This window comes from Tursiops truncatus, chromosome 16 (assembly GCF_011762595.2).
Source record: "Tursiops truncatus isolate mTurTru1 chromosome 16, mTurTru1.mat.Y, whole genome shotgun sequence".
Taxonomy (NCBI): domain Eukaryota; kingdom Metazoa; phylum Chordata; class Mammalia; order Artiodactyla; family Delphinidae; genus Tursiops; species Tursiops truncatus.
The window spans coordinates 46,129,775-46,149,381 of NC_047049.1; the positions used below are offsets into that span (position 1 = coordinate 46,129,775).

Genomic DNA, 19,607 nt, shown 5'->3' on the forward strand with positions numbered 1-19,607 from the left:
CGCCACTGTCACCTGCTAATGGTACAACTGTAGGCAAGTTATTTATTTAGCCTCTCTGAGCCTCAGTTTCCTGATCTGTACAATCCCCATACCCAGAGCTTATGAGAGGATTCAGTGAGGTATCACAAGAATAACTAATATTTGTTGAAGGCTTATCGTGTTTCAGGCACTTTCAAGCACTTGGTATCTTAACTCGTTGGATCTTCACAACAACCCTACAGGGTAGATACACATATAAAGAATTATATCTTGTGTGTTTATCATAGAGTCTATCACATGGTCACAGATGGATGTTGCCTTCATCATTATCATTAACGATATCATCACCTCCATCGACATCAGATGGTAATGGAGGGTTGAGCCGTGACATCAAAGGCACAGGGAGATGACTGAGGACCATTTTGCCTCTCCAGTCCTTGCTTACTCCTCACTCTCCCTCCCATCCAAGCTCATCCTGCACACACTCCTTTAAGAAAGCAAGACGAAGGCCACGGCACGCTGTACCTGTCTGGGCACTTGTCCAAAGTTGCTGACGAACCCCAGGATGGTGCTTCTGATCAGGGGGTCACTGACGCTGCTGAGGTCCATTTTGTCGCCGTAGAAGTAGGGGTGGAAGATATTAACAGCCTCCACTGCGGCTGACCCTTGCTGCTTGTACCCAAAGATGAGGTCTATCCAGTGGTGCAGGTTGGCACTGACAAAGTCACTTTCCAAAGCCTGGAACCAAAACCCAAAGAGCATGAAAAACACAGGTGTCTCATGGACTCATGGGCCCTCTGCCCAGATCAGGACGGGTCATGTGGTTCAGGACGCCAGATCAGCACAGGAAAGATGAGGGATGCCGCCCTGGGTTGGATGAGCACTAAGCAGCAGACATGCAGTCCATCTGAGGACCACCTGATTCCTGCCTCCAGCTAGTGTGGCACAACAGGTCTGACTAGCCTGTCCAGTCCATAAAATAACCTTGAGCAAGAAGAAATGTGGGGGCTTCCCTGGTGGTGCAGTGGTTGAGAGTCCGCCTGCCGATGCAGGGGACACAGGTTCGTGCCCCGGTCCGGGAAGATCCTACATGCCGCGGAGCGGCTGGGCCCGTGAGCCATGGCTGCTGAGACTGCGCGTCCGGAGCCTGTGCTCCGCAATGGGAGAGGCCACAACAGTGAGAGGCCCGCGTACCGCAAAAAAAAAGAAGGAATGTGGGCCTGTGTTTTGATGTCCCAGTTCACCTGAGAGATGGCACATGTTTCTGCTGAGTAGAGCCCAGCTCCAAAGCTTGGTCCCCAGAACCCAAAGATGTTCATTTGGAATTGTCTGGGCTCCCCTTATCGATCCTTTGGGAGGACATGCACACTTACACTTGGGCTTGGGAAAATCAGGTCACCTGGGCCAGGTTAATTTTCTGAGGCACATGGCCAAAGTGGTTTTGAGAAGGCCACACGTGGGTAATGCCGCAGGAGGTGTGATGACTGCCGTTACCGAATTCCCAGAGGCAAGGATAAACCAGGGAAGAACTTTCTCCTCGCCAAGGGAGAAGGACAGAGGAAAAGACACAGCTTTGTTGTTACTAGTCAGGCCTGCTGACAATAAAATTTGCCCTAAATGTACAGTTTAATGTGTCCTAAAAAATGCATGTAGTCATGTAACCAACACCATAATCAAGATATAGAATATTTACGTCAACTCAAAAAGTTCTCTTCTGCTCCTTTTTGCTCATCTCCTACTCCAGACTAACCCCTGACCTGCTTTCTGCTTCCACAGTTTACCTTTTCAGACAAGTCACAAAAATAGAATCCCACAGTATATGGAGCTTTGGGTTGGGGCTACTTTTGCTCAGGACAATGCTTTCGAGATTCATCCTGTTGGTTCATGTACCCATAATCTGTTCCTTTTTGTTGCTAAGTAATATTCCATTGTATGGATGTATCACCTGTTTAGCCATTTACCAGTGATAGACATTTGGGTTGTCTTTTCTTTTTCACTAGTATAAATAAAACTGATGAATATTTATGTACACATCTTTCTGTGGACAAGTTTCCGTTTCTCTTGGGTAAACACCTACGAGTGGAATTGCTGGGCAATACGGCAAAAGCATCTTCAACTTCATAAGAAATGACCAAGCTCTTTTCCAAAGTGGCTATACCATTTTTTCCCCACCAGCTATGCATGATGAATTCCGCTTCCTCCACATCCTTGCTTAACTCTTGGTTTTAGCAGTACTTTAAATTTTAGCCATTCTTGTGAACGTGTAGTAGCATCTCGTGGTTTTAGTGTTTCCCTGATGACTAATGATGTTGATGTTGAACAGACTGTCATGTGTTTATGCTAACTCAGGTATTTGATCCAGGATACGTGACCCCAAATGGCCTCTGGCCTCTACCCACATCAGCCTTTCTGCATTATAAGTCCTGGCAAATCTTTCGGCCAGTGGGAGCCCCTTGGAGCCTCCAGCCCCCTGACCTATACTGGGCAACATGGCCCAGGGCTTGGCCCTGTGCGTAGAGTTGGCTAAGGGCACTGACTTGCCCTCCATCCAACAAGAATCTGAATTTGCTTCCCCCATGAGTCCCACAACAAATTGGCACAAGGGCAAAGCCTAATGGAGCTCTTAAAAGAGCCCAGAACCCAAGCCTTCTCCTGCCAATCCAGGGCACGGGACCCAGCTGCTTCTCTGGGCCCTCCAGACATAAGAGCCTCAGAAGTGCTTATCACAGCCATCCACTCGGGCAGAAAGTCTCCATGAACACTGAGGGCACCCTGAGGTCCTCATTCAGGATACCAGGGACTCTGCCATGACCCCACTCAACTCACTTGTCTATGCAGGCTGATGAATTTCCGTGGGTCCCCGTCAGCCCAGGGAGGGAGTTGCACGTCCCCCAGTGCTGTCCCGTCCTGCATGCAGCCTGAATGGGGTGAGAAAGAGCAAGGCTTTGGATAAATGGGAGCCCAAACTGGGCTAGGAACCAAGGAGTGTAAATACTGAGCTGTCTAGTACTACGATTCTTGCATAGACCACACTGCTTCCTGCCTCCTGTGTGGGGAGTGACCCCACCCTTTCTGCCTGGAATATTCCTACTGGGGTTCTAAGCCTTCCACCCCTTCAGGCTTCCATAAGACCCTACTTGCTTCCAGGTAGTGCCCGCGCATAAAATGATTATTGTGTCATCATCGTCTGCGCGTCTTCCTCCCCTCTGCGCTAGGCCTTTTCATCCAGGTGCTTTTTATACGGTGCTAAATAAGGAGGCAATAGCAGTAGCAATGAACGCTATCGTATTTTGAGCACCTACCGCTATGCTAGGGCACTATGCTAGGTGCTTGGCACGCATTGTCTTATTGACTCTTCATTCAACTCTATAATTTATGCATTTTCTCTCCACTTTAAAGTTAAGATAGGAGGTTTTCGGAGGGACCTTCCCCAGACACCAAGAAGAGGAGCCTGGCTGCAAGCCCGAGTCTCTCTCCTCCCCATTAGCCACACAACCTTGAGCAAGTTGCTTAACCTCCTGGGGAGTCACTTTCCTACCCATTACCTCCCAGGCTGGTACAAGGATTAGAAGAGAAAATACACATAACATGCTTAGAATAGTTCCACACATATGATGGTTGCTCAGTAAACACAAGCTATAGCCTTGCTGAAACCCTCCAGAGCCCTCATGGTGCAACTGGGGTGAAAACGTCCTCTCTCTCTGGCCTGCAGGACTGGCCTGGCCTGGCCCTTCTCATCATTCAGTCTCAGCTCACCTGTCACCTCCTCAGGCAGTTCCTTCCTGGGTACCACAGTAACACAGGGTCTCTAAGTCACCTCAAACCATTTCCTACCTTCTTTCCTTATAGGACTTCTCAGCATTGAAGAGTATTTAGCTTATTTCTTTGTCTATACTTTCTATCTCCTACCCCTGTCCCCACAAAGAATATAAACACCTTCAGGGCAATCCGCCCCAGGACACCCGCTAAATCCTCAGTGTCTAAAACGTGCCTGAATGCAGTATGTGCTTAATAGCCACTTCCCTGACTTCCCTGAGGACACATGGTCCCTGTTGTGCAGGTCATTTCTGCTGCTGAGCACCTCCCTTTCGGCAGAGAGCCAGCCTCCACCTCCAAGGAGGGCTGGTGCCTCCCACCAGCGGCCCCCTCACCTCAGGTCGGCTGGGACCCCTCCTCTCAGCTTCCACCGTCCCTGATTTACTCCTTTCATGGACCTCATCACATCTTGTGGGAACTACCCTTTACATTTGTCAGGTTCTCATCCCTGATGCACGTGAAGCATCTGAGAATCTGAACACTGCCGAGGCCACCAAGTTCCACGGGCTCAGACTCGACAGGCCTGGGCCTGGGCATGTTCTGAATGCTCCACTGGTATTCAGTCTGCAGACCACTGCACAAGAGGTGGGTGCTCGAGTCAAGGGCTGGGTCTCCTCCCTTGTGCTCCCCTCGGCCCGCACCAGGTCTGGCTCAAGGTGCAGGCCCACATGTGCTGTTTGGAGGAAGAAGGAGGGCCCTGAGGAAGGGGAGCTCTGGGGCACCAGGTGTCTGCTGGCACTGGTTCACAAGTGCCCTCCTCAGTGTGGGTGAGTCCATCCCGCACCTCTGGGTGGGGAGGGCCACACCCTGCTGGGGGTTCTGACCACACACCCCCTCCACGAGCCACCCTGATGTTTACAGTGGAGGCTCCCAAGGTACATGTAGTCACCAGGGGACCTGCCCACTGGGGCTTCCTGAAATTTTTGTCCCTCCTCTAAAGCAACGGGTAAAAAAGCATGGCTCACCCTGGAGTGGGGCCTGGAGGGCAGGAAAGAGAAGGAACCACCAAGGGTGCCCAAACCACTGCCCATGGACATCCTAGCAGTCTGTGCTGGGAGGTGCAGGATCTCTGGGTCCTGTTCACAGGGCCCAGGCTAACCCATTTGTGGGACTTGGAGGAAAATGGGGCAGAGAGGGGCTGGGGCTCGCCTGAGGTACACAGCAGGGAAGGGCCAGGCCTGGCTATCAGCAAGGGCTCCTGCCCCCTGCTCGCTGCCTCACTGCAGACTGAGGCCTGGGGACTCTCGGCAGGAGGTCGTGGGTAGGACCGTGGCTTGGTGGTCCTGCAGCCCTGGGGCTGTGTCCTTCCTCAGCTCCCACCTCCTTGTCAGGTGCCGCCACCCAGTGGAGGCCTCACGGCAATCTGCCCACCATATCGGTCTGGCGAGGGCCTGTGTGTTTAGCTGCTCGGCAAAGACACTGATCTCATGACCCACGAGCTGCCCGGCCCCTGCAGCCTCTCCCCGGCTCTACTCACCAAACTCCACGGCGTTGCAGTTGGTCAGAAACTCGGGCAGGTAGAAGAACTCCGGGGTCAGCTCCCTGACGTCACTCATGTTCTCTCTGGAGGCTGACTCCCATGCTTTCTTCATGCTGTGGAACATTCTATCCGCCACATCAAAGCTTCCACCCTAAGCAGAAAAGGGGCGACATGATCAGCTGCATGTGGTGAGAACTCGGGGTGCACAGGCGTCACTAGTGTGGGCCCCCCTTCATCCACTCTGTCCCCGAGGCACGGGTTTCGCCATTAGAACCTTTCGATCACCCACACACACACGTGCGTGAGTCAGTCCATGCATGCGTGTGATGGTTTCTTCAGGCATCTATTCCCTCAACCACTCTCTGGAACCCTACAACAGGAGCTTCCACTGTGATAAAGGGAGCAATGTCTTCCCAGTTTGAAAATTGGAGTTCAGATCAGAGACAGGAAACCACAGTCATGCATCTGATCATCTCCCATATTTGCCGAGGGTCAGCTCTGAATCGGGCATAAAGACAGGATACAAAGGACCAGCTACAGGATGAGGAGTCGGTCAGACATCCTACGTGTGGGAAAATTTCCTGGAGAAGTCGACCCCTGGTGAATCTGCGAGCCTAGTGACAGAGAAAACGTCAATGTTCTGAGCAGAGGGAAAGACCCTGCGAGGAAAGCAGGTCAGGCCAGGGCCCTGGTGGCACAGAACATAGCAGCCTTGACAAGCGAGAACAGGTCTGAGGATGGAGAACTGGAGGCATATGGTGCTGCCTGCAGCTCCCAGCAAGGCCAGCCTCGTTTCCAAGGCCCATTTCCACAGGTGGCTCGATGCAGTCCCGAGCTTGGCAACGGGGATTGGACCAATTTAGACTTCAGGCAAATTCTTCCTTTGGATTCTCTGCTCCTCTCATCTGAATTGTCAAATCTCTTCAGTTGACGCTACTCTTATTCGTCAGGTGATCTTGAGGGTTGGGAGGAGGCAGAGAGGTGCCCGTTGGAGAACTGAAGACGCTATAGGCAGAGGGACTTCAGAAAAGAGTTTCTGAAACTGGGATATGGGTCTGTCTGCTTAGGTTTAGGGACGCCCAAGGGACACCTCTTCCCTGGAATTCAATAGTTCACTTGTCCCCATAGAAACCGGGCCTTTTTTGTACAGCCAGAACTTGCCTTCTTTCTGCCACCCTCTGCAGAATGCACATGTGGCCCCAAGAACAAAGGCGGAGAACCCAGAATGCCAGCACCCTCCTCGGCCCCACCAGCTCCCTTCAATCTTCAGGGGCCCGAGATTTCCCATCGGCAGCAGCGGATGAAGGGTAAAGAATACGCGAGCACTTCACACACGCAGAGATACTCTCTCTTTGTCCTCACAGAAGGTGCATCAGGAAGGAATTGGTATTTCCATTTTGCAGGCCAGAAAACTGAGGCTTCTCAAAGTTTATTAATTTTTCCAAAAGAAATAGATGGCAGAGCTGGGGTCAAAACCCATGGATGCAACTCCAAAGGGCATGCTTTGCCCTCATGCCGGTTACCGGGGGGAATCCCGGACCTGGGGCATATGATCTATTATGTGTGGCCAAGGGGACTCAGCTCTTTCTGAGAAGGAAGAACCTGCCACACACCTGAGGGAGGCCACACCAGGGCATCCTGGCAGGCTGGTCAATTTTCTGGGTCAGATGTGAGGATCCAGTGAAACCCATGAGTCATTCTCTGCACAGGGTCAGGGACACCAAGAACCCCAGTAACTCCTGGGTTTGCAACCAAACACAGTTCTTGCTCAGCTTAAAGATGTGGCTTTTCTCCAAGATGGCTTTGCTCTTGGTTAAAATTAGGGGATGACGCCCACCATCAGATTCAAATTGAAAGGGAAACAAAATGAGGGGGAGTGAGTCTAAATAAATCTGCCCCTAACGAGTAGCTCATTGAAATGTATTAGGGGCTTCGCATATTTAATCTGCAGCCGACGCCTTCCGTCTGCGGGAGATTGATGCCTTCTCGTCGTCCTGCTTTCCTTTTGCAGCTTTTATGAGTGCTGATGGTAATCTCCTGAGAAACAATATGATTTGGTAATAAAAAGATTACCTGTATTAAATAAAAATAATATATACATAGGAAATATTGTTAGTGCTACAAATCTGGTTAAAGATATTACCACAAAGAAAAATGTTATTTTTTTCACAGCTGTCTAATACATTTTAGCAAAAGTAATATCTTTAAAACTTAAGCCTGTATTATTTATAAAGGAAGCAATAACTGCTTTTCCTATTTCCTATATTAATAAATGTATTTGCATACATTTGTTTCAAAATTAATGGGTTTGCTCACTTCTGCAATACAGAAGAAATGCCAAATTCCCTGGAAGGAAAAGTGGAGCTGCTTTGTAACTCGCATTGTAAGTCTGTGGGCTGACGCAAACTCTGGTGGCTCCCAGCGAGAAATCCCACCAGGACTTGGTTCTCAGGAAAGGAAGGAAGGAGGAAAAGAAGAGATGATAGAAGAAAGAAAGGGAGAGAAGGAGTGAGGCAGAGAAGCACAATCAGGGTTTACAGAGTATCTCTATAAGGAAAGTCTGAAACAAAAAAAAGCAACAACAAAACTAGGTCTAGAGGTTGGATGGAAACGAAGTGACCAGAGAGAATTACTGGGCCAAGATCTGCTCGTAAATCGATTCCGCCGATACCTTGAATATCAAGAATAATGAATCCTACATGTATCCAAACAGACCGAAAAAAGTAATAGCAAGGCCACTATTATCAACAAAGGAGCTACCTCTTACTGGCAGAAGACTTTTCCCACGTGACATTAAAGCCAAAAGACAAGGCAGCTAAGTCTGCAGGTTTCTGAAGCAAAAGGTAACAGTCTTCAGATTTTAGGCACAGCTGACATCACTCGTGTGTAAAGACACCAGAAAGATATTCTGAATATTGAAGGGCTCATAAATAATACAATCCTAGATATCTTTCCTCAAAATCCTTTAAGAGGTGCTCAATTTTACTAAGAGGTGAATCAAAATTAAAAGCAAAATAATGAGGGAAGAAGTGGCCAACAAGGACTGTTGCTGAAGATTGACAGGAGTTAAAATCAGAGTAAAGTTCATGGATTAGGGTGCATTGATTAAAACTGGTAACACCTTGACAGGAGTTTCTATATCTAAGGTGTTATTCCTTTTGCACAAGGACACAGAGTCTATGTGCACCTGTGTCCCTGGACAGGCATTTCGGTGGTAACACTCTTAAACCCCTCTCCAACAGGGGAGGGAAACTACGTTGAAAAAAAATTCAGTTCTTGACCCACACCCACGGGAAGTCCAGTAACTGCATGTGCTCCAGGACACTTAACACAGATGTTCTGATAACATGTGCTGGAAAGTCTATTCCTCCTTCAGTGGGACTGACCCAAATCAACACACCACCACACCTAAATAACGCGACTGGTTTTATGAGCAGCCTGATGACCCCTTCTCGTATCCTTTCCAGTAATTTAAAAGTATCCCACGTAAATAATTCACTTACAGGACCCTGTCAGTACATCAGTTGACCTAAGCGGCTGTCGCTTGTCCATCAAAGAGGCAGCGTGCAGGGTGAGCAGAGAGCATCGTAGCTTTAAAACCAAGAGGACTTGGGAGGGCATTTCAGTGCCACTTGCAGCGTGGACTCCGGGAAGTCTCTTAGTCCCTTTAATGTCCCATGCCCTCCTCTGCAAACTTTGGATGACTGCTGTGGGTGTGAACAACGTAATGTGTGTGAGTGTGCGCGCATGTGAGAGAGTGTGGGTGAGCGTGCGTGTGTGTGATGTCTCAGCTGGAGCCAGGCACACGGGAAGAGGTACTGAATGAGCCCAGCTGCTGCCTCCCTCCCCTTCGCAGACCAGGACCTCGGGGGCGACCCTAGGCTTGGGCCCTTATCTCAGCGTGCATGGGGAAGGTAACTATGGGCTCAAAAGAAGAAAAAGAAGGATGTGGAAGTTGTTAGAAGTAGAAGGGAGGTACGAGGGGAAGTGAGGAGGGGCAGGGTCCTGGGATGGGGCAGGAGGGAAGTAGCGTGTGGGTGGTCAGGGCAGTTTTTTTTTTTTTTTAACATCTTTATTGGAGTATAATTGCTTTACAATGGTGTGTTAGTTTCTGCTTTATAACAAAGTGAATCAGTTATACATATACATATGTTCCCATATCCCCTCTCTCTTGCGTCTCCCTCCCTCCCACCCTCCCTATCCCACCCCTCTAGGTGGTCACAAAGCACCGAGCTGATCTCCCAGTGCTATGTGGCTGCTTCCCACTAGCTATCTATTTTACGTTTGGTAGTGTATATATGTCCATGCCACTCTCTCACTTTTTCCCAGCTTACCCTTCCCCCTCCCCATATCCTCAAGTCCATGCTCTAGTAGGTCTGTGTCTTTATTCTCATCTTACCCCTAGGTTCTTCAGGGCAGTTCTGAGGCAACACCACCACCAAGGAAGTAAAGGGGCCAGTGCGGGCTTCCTCGGGCTTGGGCGACCCCCTCAGCGAGCTGCCGGTCCGACGTGGATTTGGGAAGCTGATGCACAGTTCAGCTGCCTTGTCTGTCTTGCTCTCTCTCCACTGAGGGCGGGCTGACCCCAAGCAGCTGTTAGCTTTCCTTCCTGTAGGATGTGGCCTTTTGAAAAAGGCACTGCCTATGCTGAAGGGAGGAGTGTGCACACCTACGGAGCGCACGGCAACAGCAAATAGTTCTCATGCTGGATCTCAGCGCTGAGTCTCACTTAGCCCTCATCACCCACTGAGTCAGGGGTCAAAGGAGGAGGAACGGAGGCTCGGGTACTCACACCACCAGTGAGAAAGTTCTAGCGCCAGGACTTTGTGCCAGGTCTGCCAACTCTGTCATGTGCCTTTTCGAACACTCCCCCCCTTGAGTCAGTGTAATAACAGTTACACCTTTATTATGGACACAACTCCACGCGGTGTTGGAACCCACGGAGCCCCTAAGTGGATGGCCTGTGGTGGGCCAAGTGCTGCCCACGGCCCTTGCTTCTCTCTGCAGTTGGCATATATGTCTTACACAAAACCAGCTGTCTCACCTCAAGTGGCGCAGAAAACCCTTCCCCACTGCTGGTAACAGCTGACTTCACACGGGCTGTGACTTAACACAGCACTTGATTTCAGTTTCTTATTCGATACAGCAGCAGCGGAACTGTGCCCTCGCTGGGGCGCTGGCTGCCTTGCTCTGCCCCGCCTAGGCTGGGTCCCAGCTCAGGCCTGAGAGCAACTGGTGCTCTTGCCAGGGTGGAAACAGGGGCCTGGGCCGTGGCCCCAGCCTGGTGTGGCCTCCGGTTGCTCAACTGACTGAAGGCTCACAGACACTGGCTCCCAGTAGGCGAGATTCCTGAGAATCACAGCATCCTGGGAGGCAAGCCCCCAGCTCGGCAGACAGTGGTCTCACACCCCAAGGGATGGGGATAACAGAGCACATGACCAACCTGTGCCCGGGTCACACTGCCGGCATGTCCACCTGCTCAGGTCACACTGTCTGTATACCACACTTTCTGGACTGTAAGAGGCTATCATTGTAGTAACAGATTTGAGGCAGAAAAACAAACACAGCAACAGTCGAGGCAGACATCAATTCTAAGACCAGCCTTATAAGATTTAAACGTGAAGACAATAAAGGAAACCTTATACCTAGGAATTGGAATATGTCACACTGCAATTCTTAGGCTGTCCACGCCCCTCTGCACCGTGCCCCGTGGACAGGCCACGGCCCAAAGAAGGCTGTACCCGCGTTCAGACCACACGGGGTGAACTCACAGGCACCATCTCTCCACACCAAGGCCATCCCAGCTGAGCCGTGGAGTGAGCATGTCACTCTGGATTAGTCACGTAATAGCCAAGAGGCAGAGTTTGTTTAATGCAGAACGGAAGAGCACGCACTTCCTTATGCTGACTCTTATAGGTACACCAGCTCTGCAAATACTGGACATTCGCACGTCCCTGCTCTCAGATAAGTGAGAAAGGCCTCGCTGCCTGGCTTCTGCACCTCTCCACCTTTCCTATTCTTCTCCACTCCGTGATCCAGGCTGGGGTTGGGGGCTGGAAGTCTTGGGCTGCTGAGAATGTAGTGAGGCTCCTTTCCTTGTCACCACACAGGGTGTGAAGCAAAGGTCTCTTGAGAAGAAATGAGTCTGCCTCCGAGGAGGCAGAGTGGGATGGAGGGAAAAGCCTGACTCCAGGAAGATGCCAGAATGTTCCTAAGGAGGTCTGCACAGGCCCCAGGACTCCCAAAGGGGAGGTAAGCACATTCCTCCCAGATGTAACTGTTGTACACATTCCCCCCTGAGACTAAAATTCATCTTTTATGCTAAGGGAAAAGCGGAAGACGGCTGGTTCTTCTGCTCGTCCCAAAGGCTTGGACCAGTTGTGACCCACTAGAAGAGGCAGCTAAAAGTAGGAAGGCAGAACCAATTCAGAAGCACCGTGGAGATTTCAACTCGGATGAGCCAATGTGCCACTGATAGATTTGAACCCAGAAAAACCAGGAGTCGCATCAGACTTCAGCAAGGGAGTCAAAAGAACTCAAGCTAATATGACTGCATTTGTGACACACAAAAGAAGATAAAAGTGCCTTTGACCATCTCACGCTGGTTTAAACTATCTCAAACCAGTTTGGGCTGGTCACCATTGGACCAACCTGGCTAAGAAAAGCTCCGACCCGTTGTGACTAGCTTCAAAGTGGCCTTAACCCGACAGGTTCGCAGCACACCTGTCTCATCCGGCTCATGCCATTTGGAATGCTCTGAGGCGGTCCAGACTGTCTTGAATTACTTTAAACCAAAGAGGAGCCGCTTGCACCAGTCCAAGCCTGCTCAGAAGAGATCTGGCTGATGGCGGGAGGAAGGAGGGAAGAACAATGACTGATCACCTTCGCAGCATCAGCCCTGAGCTAGGGGCTTTACCCACATTTCCTCATTTAATTTCAACGGCCCGGTGAGATGTGTGTAATTAACCCTCATTTCCAGAGTACAATAACGTGGAGAACATTTTGTGTCTATTAAGTGGTAGAGCTGGGATGGAAATCTCACAGTTTGCGGTTTCTATTTCAGTCTGCCTCCTCGTTCGTAACAGAGAGGACCCTTAGTAACAGGTAGAGATGGGGCTATAATTCGTGAGACTGAAGGGGCAAGAGAAAACTTTTCAAGCGCCCAGAACACCCTGGATGGGAAGCCGTCACGGGAGGCGTCACCATCGTCGTCATCGGGATTGTCACTCCTTGTGGACTGATGCGGAACAGTTGGACGGGATGCCTGGCATGGGGCACAGCTCAGGGGCCGTTTGTTCTCCAAACCAAACTCACTTAAAATGCTTGTTGCCTGAGAAAGGCTCCGGGGAAGCACACTTGTTATTTTTGAGTGAATTTCCAGGGACAGGGGTTATAGAATGTCTGGATGATCCACGCCTTCAAGGAGAGAGAGGACTGCGCCAAGAATCAGAAAACGGGAGGGATTTTGCTCCTAACTGGAGACAGCACCTTGACCTTGCCTACCCGTTCCTGCCCAGGGCTCAGGAGATGGCTTCAGTGCTGACCCAGAATGGCCTTTGGTGTTGGGGTCAAGGTCATCTGAGTGACCATAAGGAGTGACCTTGCTGGTGAAGTCAGACCAAAACACACAATTCCTGGGATACTCATGTTCTTCCTTTGGTGACGCTTGGCTGTCAGGGTGAGTCCCTGCAAGTTGAGCAGCCTGTTAGCCCACTGTGGTCGTGCCTTCCTCTCCGTAGGAACCTTGCAAGGCCTCAATCAAGACAGGCCCTAACCTTGGGCCCCGTGCTGTGCTCGCTTTGGAGTTGGCTGAGCCAGCTGTCTGCAGCTGGGCTACCCAACGGCTCTCCCTAGTCAGAACCTGTGCCCCTGAATAACCCTGAAGCAAGATTACAGTGATACAGTCAGGGGAAAAGAGAGAAAACAACTTATCAGCCGCCCAGGAGGGACTCTGTCCCAGCAACCCCATGTGCCTTGGACACCGCCATCCACTGAGGGTCAGACTCGCCTACTTTCACCTTGTATTGGGCTGCCAGACGAAACACAGGATGCCCAGGTAAATCTGAATTTCAGAGAAACAACAAATAACTTTTTATTGTTTATCTGAAATTCAGATTTACCTGGGCATGCTGTATTTTTCTTTGTGGAATCTGGCGACCCTAAGCCGGCATGATGGTCAGTTAGTTCATGGGTAGGCAAATTGGTTAGTTTCTTTCTCTAGTGTAGCTGTTCACTTCAGTATTAAAATATTTTGTTTGTACTTTTAAGCCTTCAGGCTTGTACTTAGCATAGCTTTATGCATGCTGATGTCACAAGTGATATTCTTTTCATTCTTCCTTCGTGTTTATTTTTCTAGGCTTTGACCACCTACCTTCAGGGAAGTCATCAAGCTTCCTGTTTTTCCTTTTCCACTAAAACCTATTTATGTTAAGTATTTTTTTCCTCATATCTCATTCCTTAGTTTTTAGAGTCTTTTTGCAAGACTGTTGGGCAGACATGCAGGTATATCTGTGAAGAGCAGCTTGCCTCGGCTGGATGGCCCGGAATCCTGGAGCCACAGGGTCAAGTGGGAATCGCTGGCTCAAGACTGGATTTCTAGCGGGGCGGTGGGGGGCGGGGGGGGCTGCCTCGTCCAAGCCTAGCTCTTAATCTTTGGGAGATAGCTTTGTGTGTGCGTGCGTGCGTGCGTGTGTGTGTGTGTGTGTGTGTGTGTGTGTAGGGGAGCAGGGAAGCTCACCTGCAGAGAGCAGAAGGCCTGGGTGAAGGGAGGCATCCGGACCAGGTAGGAGGCAACAATGATGGCCGAGGAGTAGTGAGTGCAGTAGTGGCACTGGACGGTCATGTCTCCTGCAATGAAAAGGACATGCCTGGGGTGGCGTCCCCACCCGTGGGGCAGGCGGGAGACACGCAGGCTATCTCGAACAGCCAACATGAGCCCTGCTTAACAGAGCTCCCGCAGGCACTGGAGCCTAAGCGTTCCGCACACAAAACTCAGTATAATTTGGCCAACAGCCAAATTTTCACCAGGGGTGAAAGGCACATTCAAGACCCTCAGCTGCACTGGCCAGGCCCCCAGGGGTCTGCCCTCAGGAAGGTGGCAGAGCCAGGCCATGAGGAGGCTGTGCTGAGGACCCACGGAGAGGCAGAGCTCTGCTCTTCTGACTCAGGGCACCGAGAGAGCCCTCAGGTGCCTACAGTCCCCTCAGCAGCACTCTCTCCTGGCCTCTTTTAGAATAAAAGTCCCCGTGTGAGGAAGGGGGGCTTGTTAATGCAGGGACACCCCCGGATGAGTGAGAACTCAGGTATCCTCATTCTCAGAGGGGCCTGGATGGCAGAGGCATAAACTCCCCCGTTTTGCTCCATCCAGGGTATGACGGAGCTGGAATGCTGAGGCAGAGACAGTGCCCTGGCCGGGCCATTCCAGCCATGCTGCTACTCGTGGACCTCGTGCGTGCTGTGTGTCTCCCGTCACACCCTCCCTGAGTCCACACAGCCACCCTACGAGTCAGAGCTATTCATTATCCCCGTTTCACCAGTGAAGAAGCCAGAGCGAGTCAGAGACTCGCCTCCATCGCCAGCGAGTGGCAGAGCTGACTGGCGGCATGGGCTCCTCCACACGTCGGCTCTGCCACCTCGCCGCAGTGCCGCACCCGGCCCTCAGCCCTCCCGGTGCTGTGCGAGTTCTCTAAATCAGAGGTGTCTGGGAGGTTGCTGGATGTACCTGTGCAAGGGCCCAAAGTCAACGTGTGACTCCAATGCACACCCAGGTTAGTATGGGAGAGAATGGTACCAAGGTGGGCTCTGCCTGGGACACAGCTGGGGAGAGCGGATGCTCCTCTGGCCTGCCTCTCTGGGAAGGATCCAGCAGTGCCTGGTGGAGCCAGAGGAACAGCACCTGGGGGCAGGTGGGGGGGACTGAGATGGGTCATATATGTCGAACTTTAGCCTCAGAAGGAGATAAGCAGGGCAAGGAGGGCCTGCCCACCCCTCCCATCTCCTCCCATCTCCCCCAACAAGTCTGAGTGCCAGCCCTGCACACAGTGGGGACCCTGGGCAGAGGCCAGGGGCCTCCAGGGTGGTGTGGGATGCAGAGGAGCTCCTCGGCCTGCTGAGAACCTGCTCACCAAAGGCAGGGCCTCGGGGCCGAGTGAGGCTTCCGAAATGTGCCGCCTCTGGTTCTTGAGGTAAGCTTACATGGTTCGTGGCTGGATGTTCCTTATTGTAGTAGTGCTATGTTTATTTCAAAGTGTTTGAGAAAACCAATACAGCGGACATCAAATATATGATAGAACATTTTCTCTTTAAAATACATCCATTGAAGTTTAAGAAGGGAATAGACCTAAAGAAAAACAGTAAGGCACTAAGAGGACAGCTGGCATGTGAAGGTGGCAAAAAACTGTAAAGGGGATGTGCAGATGAACAGCACTTGGGAGCTGGGTTCCAGAGCCAGACGAACGCAGGATCTGCCATTTGGAGGCTATCACCTTGAGTGAGCTGCTTAAACTGAGTTCCAATTTCCTTCTCTTTAAAAAGGACCATTGTGTGTATGAACGCAGGCTGGCCTGCACCTAGCATACAGAAGTGCTGAACGGATGTCACTTCCTTGCCTTTGCCTGCCTCTGGGAATGGAGGTGTTAGCTCTCAGCACCATAGTCCTCAGTCCTGATTTCATGTTGGAATCACTCAGGCTGCACCCCACCGTGACTTATTCAAATCAGAATTTCTAGAGGTGAGGCCTAGACATCAGTATTTTTAACAAGCTCCCCAGGTAATTCTCACATGCAGCCAGGGTGCAGACCACTGAATTCGAGGGCTCTCTATCCACATGTAATTGTCTGTAGGCTAGATGACACCCAAATCGTTATAAACGCTCACTGCAAGGCATTCAGATGAAGAGCATTGCAGAAAAAAATCAAGCTGGGATCTACCCACCTTCAGTCTTCTCAACTTCTTTAAACCTCTGGATGAATTTCAGCTTCCTTTCCTTGGTCTGAGCCCCCATGGGCTTCGAGAGATCCCGGAAAGTCTTGGGATTCATCAAGTTCAATGTCTAGAAGGCAGATGTGCAACTGGAGTTAACTCCCCTGCACCCTCTTGTGCCCCAGCGAGACTGCCGGAGCCACGCTCTTTAGTTTTATGGTTCTCTTTATTGGTTCATTGCCGTTTGGTCTGACCCCCTCCTCTGGTGATTAGCAGGCCTGGTAGGGTTTTATGGCCCCACAACCAGTGATCCACAAAGACTTAATAAGGGAGAGATAGAAAATGAGAGGAGGGGAAGATTGAGTTCACACTGAACTGTTCCAAGTTGACCCAAATCAGAACATAGCCACCAGTTACCCAGGAGACTTTCAAAAGAATTCCTGTTGTCAATGGACACTTGGCTCCTGCCCTCACAGAGCAGTTTGCTTCCATAGTTCAGGGTTCTTGCTTAGAATCACACTGATTTTCTAGGAATTTAGAAGTCATCCGTTTGCGGAGGAAATGAGAGCAAGGGCCTCGTGTTTCTGAAGGCGCACTCCCTTCCAGGTGATGAAAGCAGTAATGGCGACCCTTCCCCTACCCTTGGAATACACAACGGTGGAACCCTGAAGAGTTTTCAGGGCTGGGCGTCCTTGGGGTTTGCATGTCCTTTATAGAAGGAGGTGTTTCTTTACACCCCTCCTCCTTTCCACTAGCAGTGAATCACCACAGTGCTCCTGGGGAGGCAGGGTCTGCCACCATCCCTCACCTGTCGCAGCCAGGTGCGGGTGGCAGTGAAGCAGGCACTCCCGGGACCCCCGTGAGTCATGGCGCTGTGGAGACCCCACACAGCTACAGCTGACTTTGCCAGGGCAGAATGGGGCTTCATAGTTGCCAGATCTCTGGATTCGCCAAAAGATATTGGAAAACCAGCTTTTTAGGAGAAATCTCCCAAATTTTGAACACTGTTAAGTAATCAAAATTTTAATACAGGGTATGGGTTAAATAAAAGGGGCTGGCGACCCCCCACTTAGCAACATGTGAGTTGAAGCTGGGATTGGCAAGTTTCGGTTTTGAAATACCTGGGCCTCAGACGATCACTAGTGCAATAAGAAGCAACGTGTGGCTGGTGAGAAAAGGTTTGCTGTGTTAAGTCTCTTACGTGTGGATGGGAGCTCACAAAAAACTGAAGTCCCTTTTCCAAATTCTGGGGGTCAGCCATCTAAACAGCTCGAGGCAGGACTGGCTAGGCTGATCTGCACCAGGACCCAGACACCTTCTGCCCTGTACATACACAGCCCAACACGCCTCCTGATGTCCAGATCCTAGGTGGTCAGGACACTGCTCCACAGCCTGCTCGTCCCCCACTGAAGTCACCTTGGTCCAGCTGCGTCAGCTTTCCCGCTCCTCCCTCCCCTGCCTGCTGAGGTCCTGGGACAGAGGTCAGAACAGCAGATGATCTGGTGTTGCCACTGACCTCCCTTATGGCTACATGTCCCGGTCTAGATGTGGGGTGATGTCCACATACCATCATCTCAGTTACTGAAGTCAGGTTACGGGGGAGGAGTTTGTTCTTGCTGGGTCTGTGTATCTGTCTCTCTCTCTCTCTCCTCTTCTCTCTCACACCCTCCCTCCCTCTCTCTCTCTCTCTCTCTCCTCTTCTCTCTCACCCTCCCTCCCTCTCTCTCTTGCTCTCTCCTCTTCTCTCTCACCCTCCCTCCCTCTCTCTCTCACTCTCCCTCCCTCTCTCTCTCTCTTGCTCTCTCCTCTTCTCTCTCACCCTCCCTCCCTCTCTCTCTTGCTCTCTCCTCTTCTCTCTCACCCTCCCTCCCTCTCTCTCTCTCTTGCTCTCTCCTCTTCTCTCTCACCCTCCCTCCCTCCCTCTCTCTCTTGCTCTCTCCTCTTCTCTCACACCCTCCCTCCCTCCCTCTCTCTCTTGCTCTCTCCTCTTCTCTCTCACCCTCCCTCCCTCCCTCTCTCGCTCTCTCCTCTTCCCTCTCGCCCTCCCTCCCTCCCTCCCTCGCTCTCTCCTCTTCCCTCTCGCCCTCCCTCCCTCCCTCCCTCTCGCTCTGCATGTTGCTTCTGGGAACACATTTCAGGGCCCTCTTCACTTGATGGACCAGCGTTGGTCCATGGCAGTATCTCAGCAGATGAGTATCTCTTGCCTTCATGGTAGCGAGTGAGCCAGGAAGTCCTTGGGGGCGTATGTTAACGACTGTCCTAGTCATGTGGGTCATCCCCCAAGTGGGGCTGGGACAGGGAACCAGGCAGCCAGACTCCAGAGGCCTCTTCCCAGGTGAGGGGCTGAGACCAGAGCAGCCCTCAGACCCAAGTGGACTGAACAGTGTGTCAGAGGCTCCGCGTGACCTCGGGTGCTCTGGTCGTCAGGGTCAGAAAGCCACAGGACACTGCAGAGCACCCACGTGAACACGTACCTGCGAGGTATAGTCAGCCAGGACCCAGGGAAACACTGGATACTGCATGTAGTCGTTGTAGGTCCTCCCGGCCAGGGTGTTGAGGTGCATGAGATATTCAAAATTGCTCATGTCCCTTTTCTGCAGAAGAGTCAAAGAGGATAAACCCAACACAGTTGGCCTCCTCCTGAGGCCCACGCGGGTCTAACTCCCAGGCTTGCCCAGGAAACCTCATCGTGTAGGTGGGAGCAGGCAGCGTGCACCTGCGCCATTCCCCGTGCACCTTGTGCTTGGAACTGGCCCAACTTGGGGAGGCCACGCTAATTCCAATATGAGCTGAAGCAAATTTAGTCAGGAAGCAAAGTCAGCCAGGAAAAGAAAAAATACAACTCAGCAGTCCAAGCCAAGGCTAAAGCATTCTTCTGCGTCACTGTTGGGTGATACTCAAAAGCGGATTAAAATAATAGCACAAATGCTGGGTAAACTTACTGCTGACCTCTTTATGATTGAAAACACAAGCTGGGGGGAATTTGCAGTCACCGGGAAAGAGGCCCTCACCAGCAGGCTGAATGGTCTGTCTTCCTCTGGGACTTCAGGAACTCTCTTTCCCCTGACTGTGCGTGTTTGGAAAACACTCACTCTTAGGGCCCTCTGCTTAAAGGTGTCACAGGTGGAGACAGGGACTGCATTTTGGAAAAATTCATCAAGGCCAACTGGTGAACGAGCAGCCAGTGCAGCCATTGTCTCTGATGGGACCTGCATGCTGCAGTCTCCCCTTTCCTTGGCCTGATCCTTGGGAAAGGATTTCGGACCTGAGTGACCAAGAGCTCCTTTCCTGTTGCTATGTGATCTGTAAGGCTAGCTCTCTTGGGGTCCTTTCCTTCCACTGAGAACCCAAGGCTGAATGTCAGGTCATCCAGTCTGGGAGCCACGTGTGACTTCCCAGGACAAGAAGTGAA

General features: G+C 51.3%; 1 protein-coding gene across 3 annotated transcripts in view; it reads right to left on the minus strand.

The window, feature by feature from the left end:
• Window positions 1-19,607, minus strand: part of WDFY4 (WDFY family member 4) — a 277,304-nt gene that overhangs the window by 18,265 nt on the left and 239,432 nt on the right. For 2 of the 3 annotated variants that reach the window (XM_073793353.1, XM_073793354.1), the window contains exons 49-55: window positions 18,670-18,789; window positions 16,208-16,325; window positions 14,997-15,170; window positions 14,013-14,122; window positions 5,273-5,426; window positions 2,806-2,897; window positions 505-717 (exon numbers count right to left, since the gene is read on the minus strand). In XM_073793353.1, the coding sequence (XP_073649454.1) occupies window positions 505-717; window positions 2,806-2,897; window positions 5,273-5,426; window positions 14,013-14,122; window positions 14,997-15,170; window positions 16,208-16,325; window positions 18,670-18,789 (981 nt within the window). The remainder of the gene's footprint in view (window positions 1-504; window positions 718-2,805; window positions 2,898-5,272; window positions 5,427-14,012; window positions 14,123-14,996; window positions 15,171-16,207; window positions 16,326-18,669; window positions 18,790-19,607) is intronic. The other variant, XM_033841802.2, reaches the window with a different exon arrangement.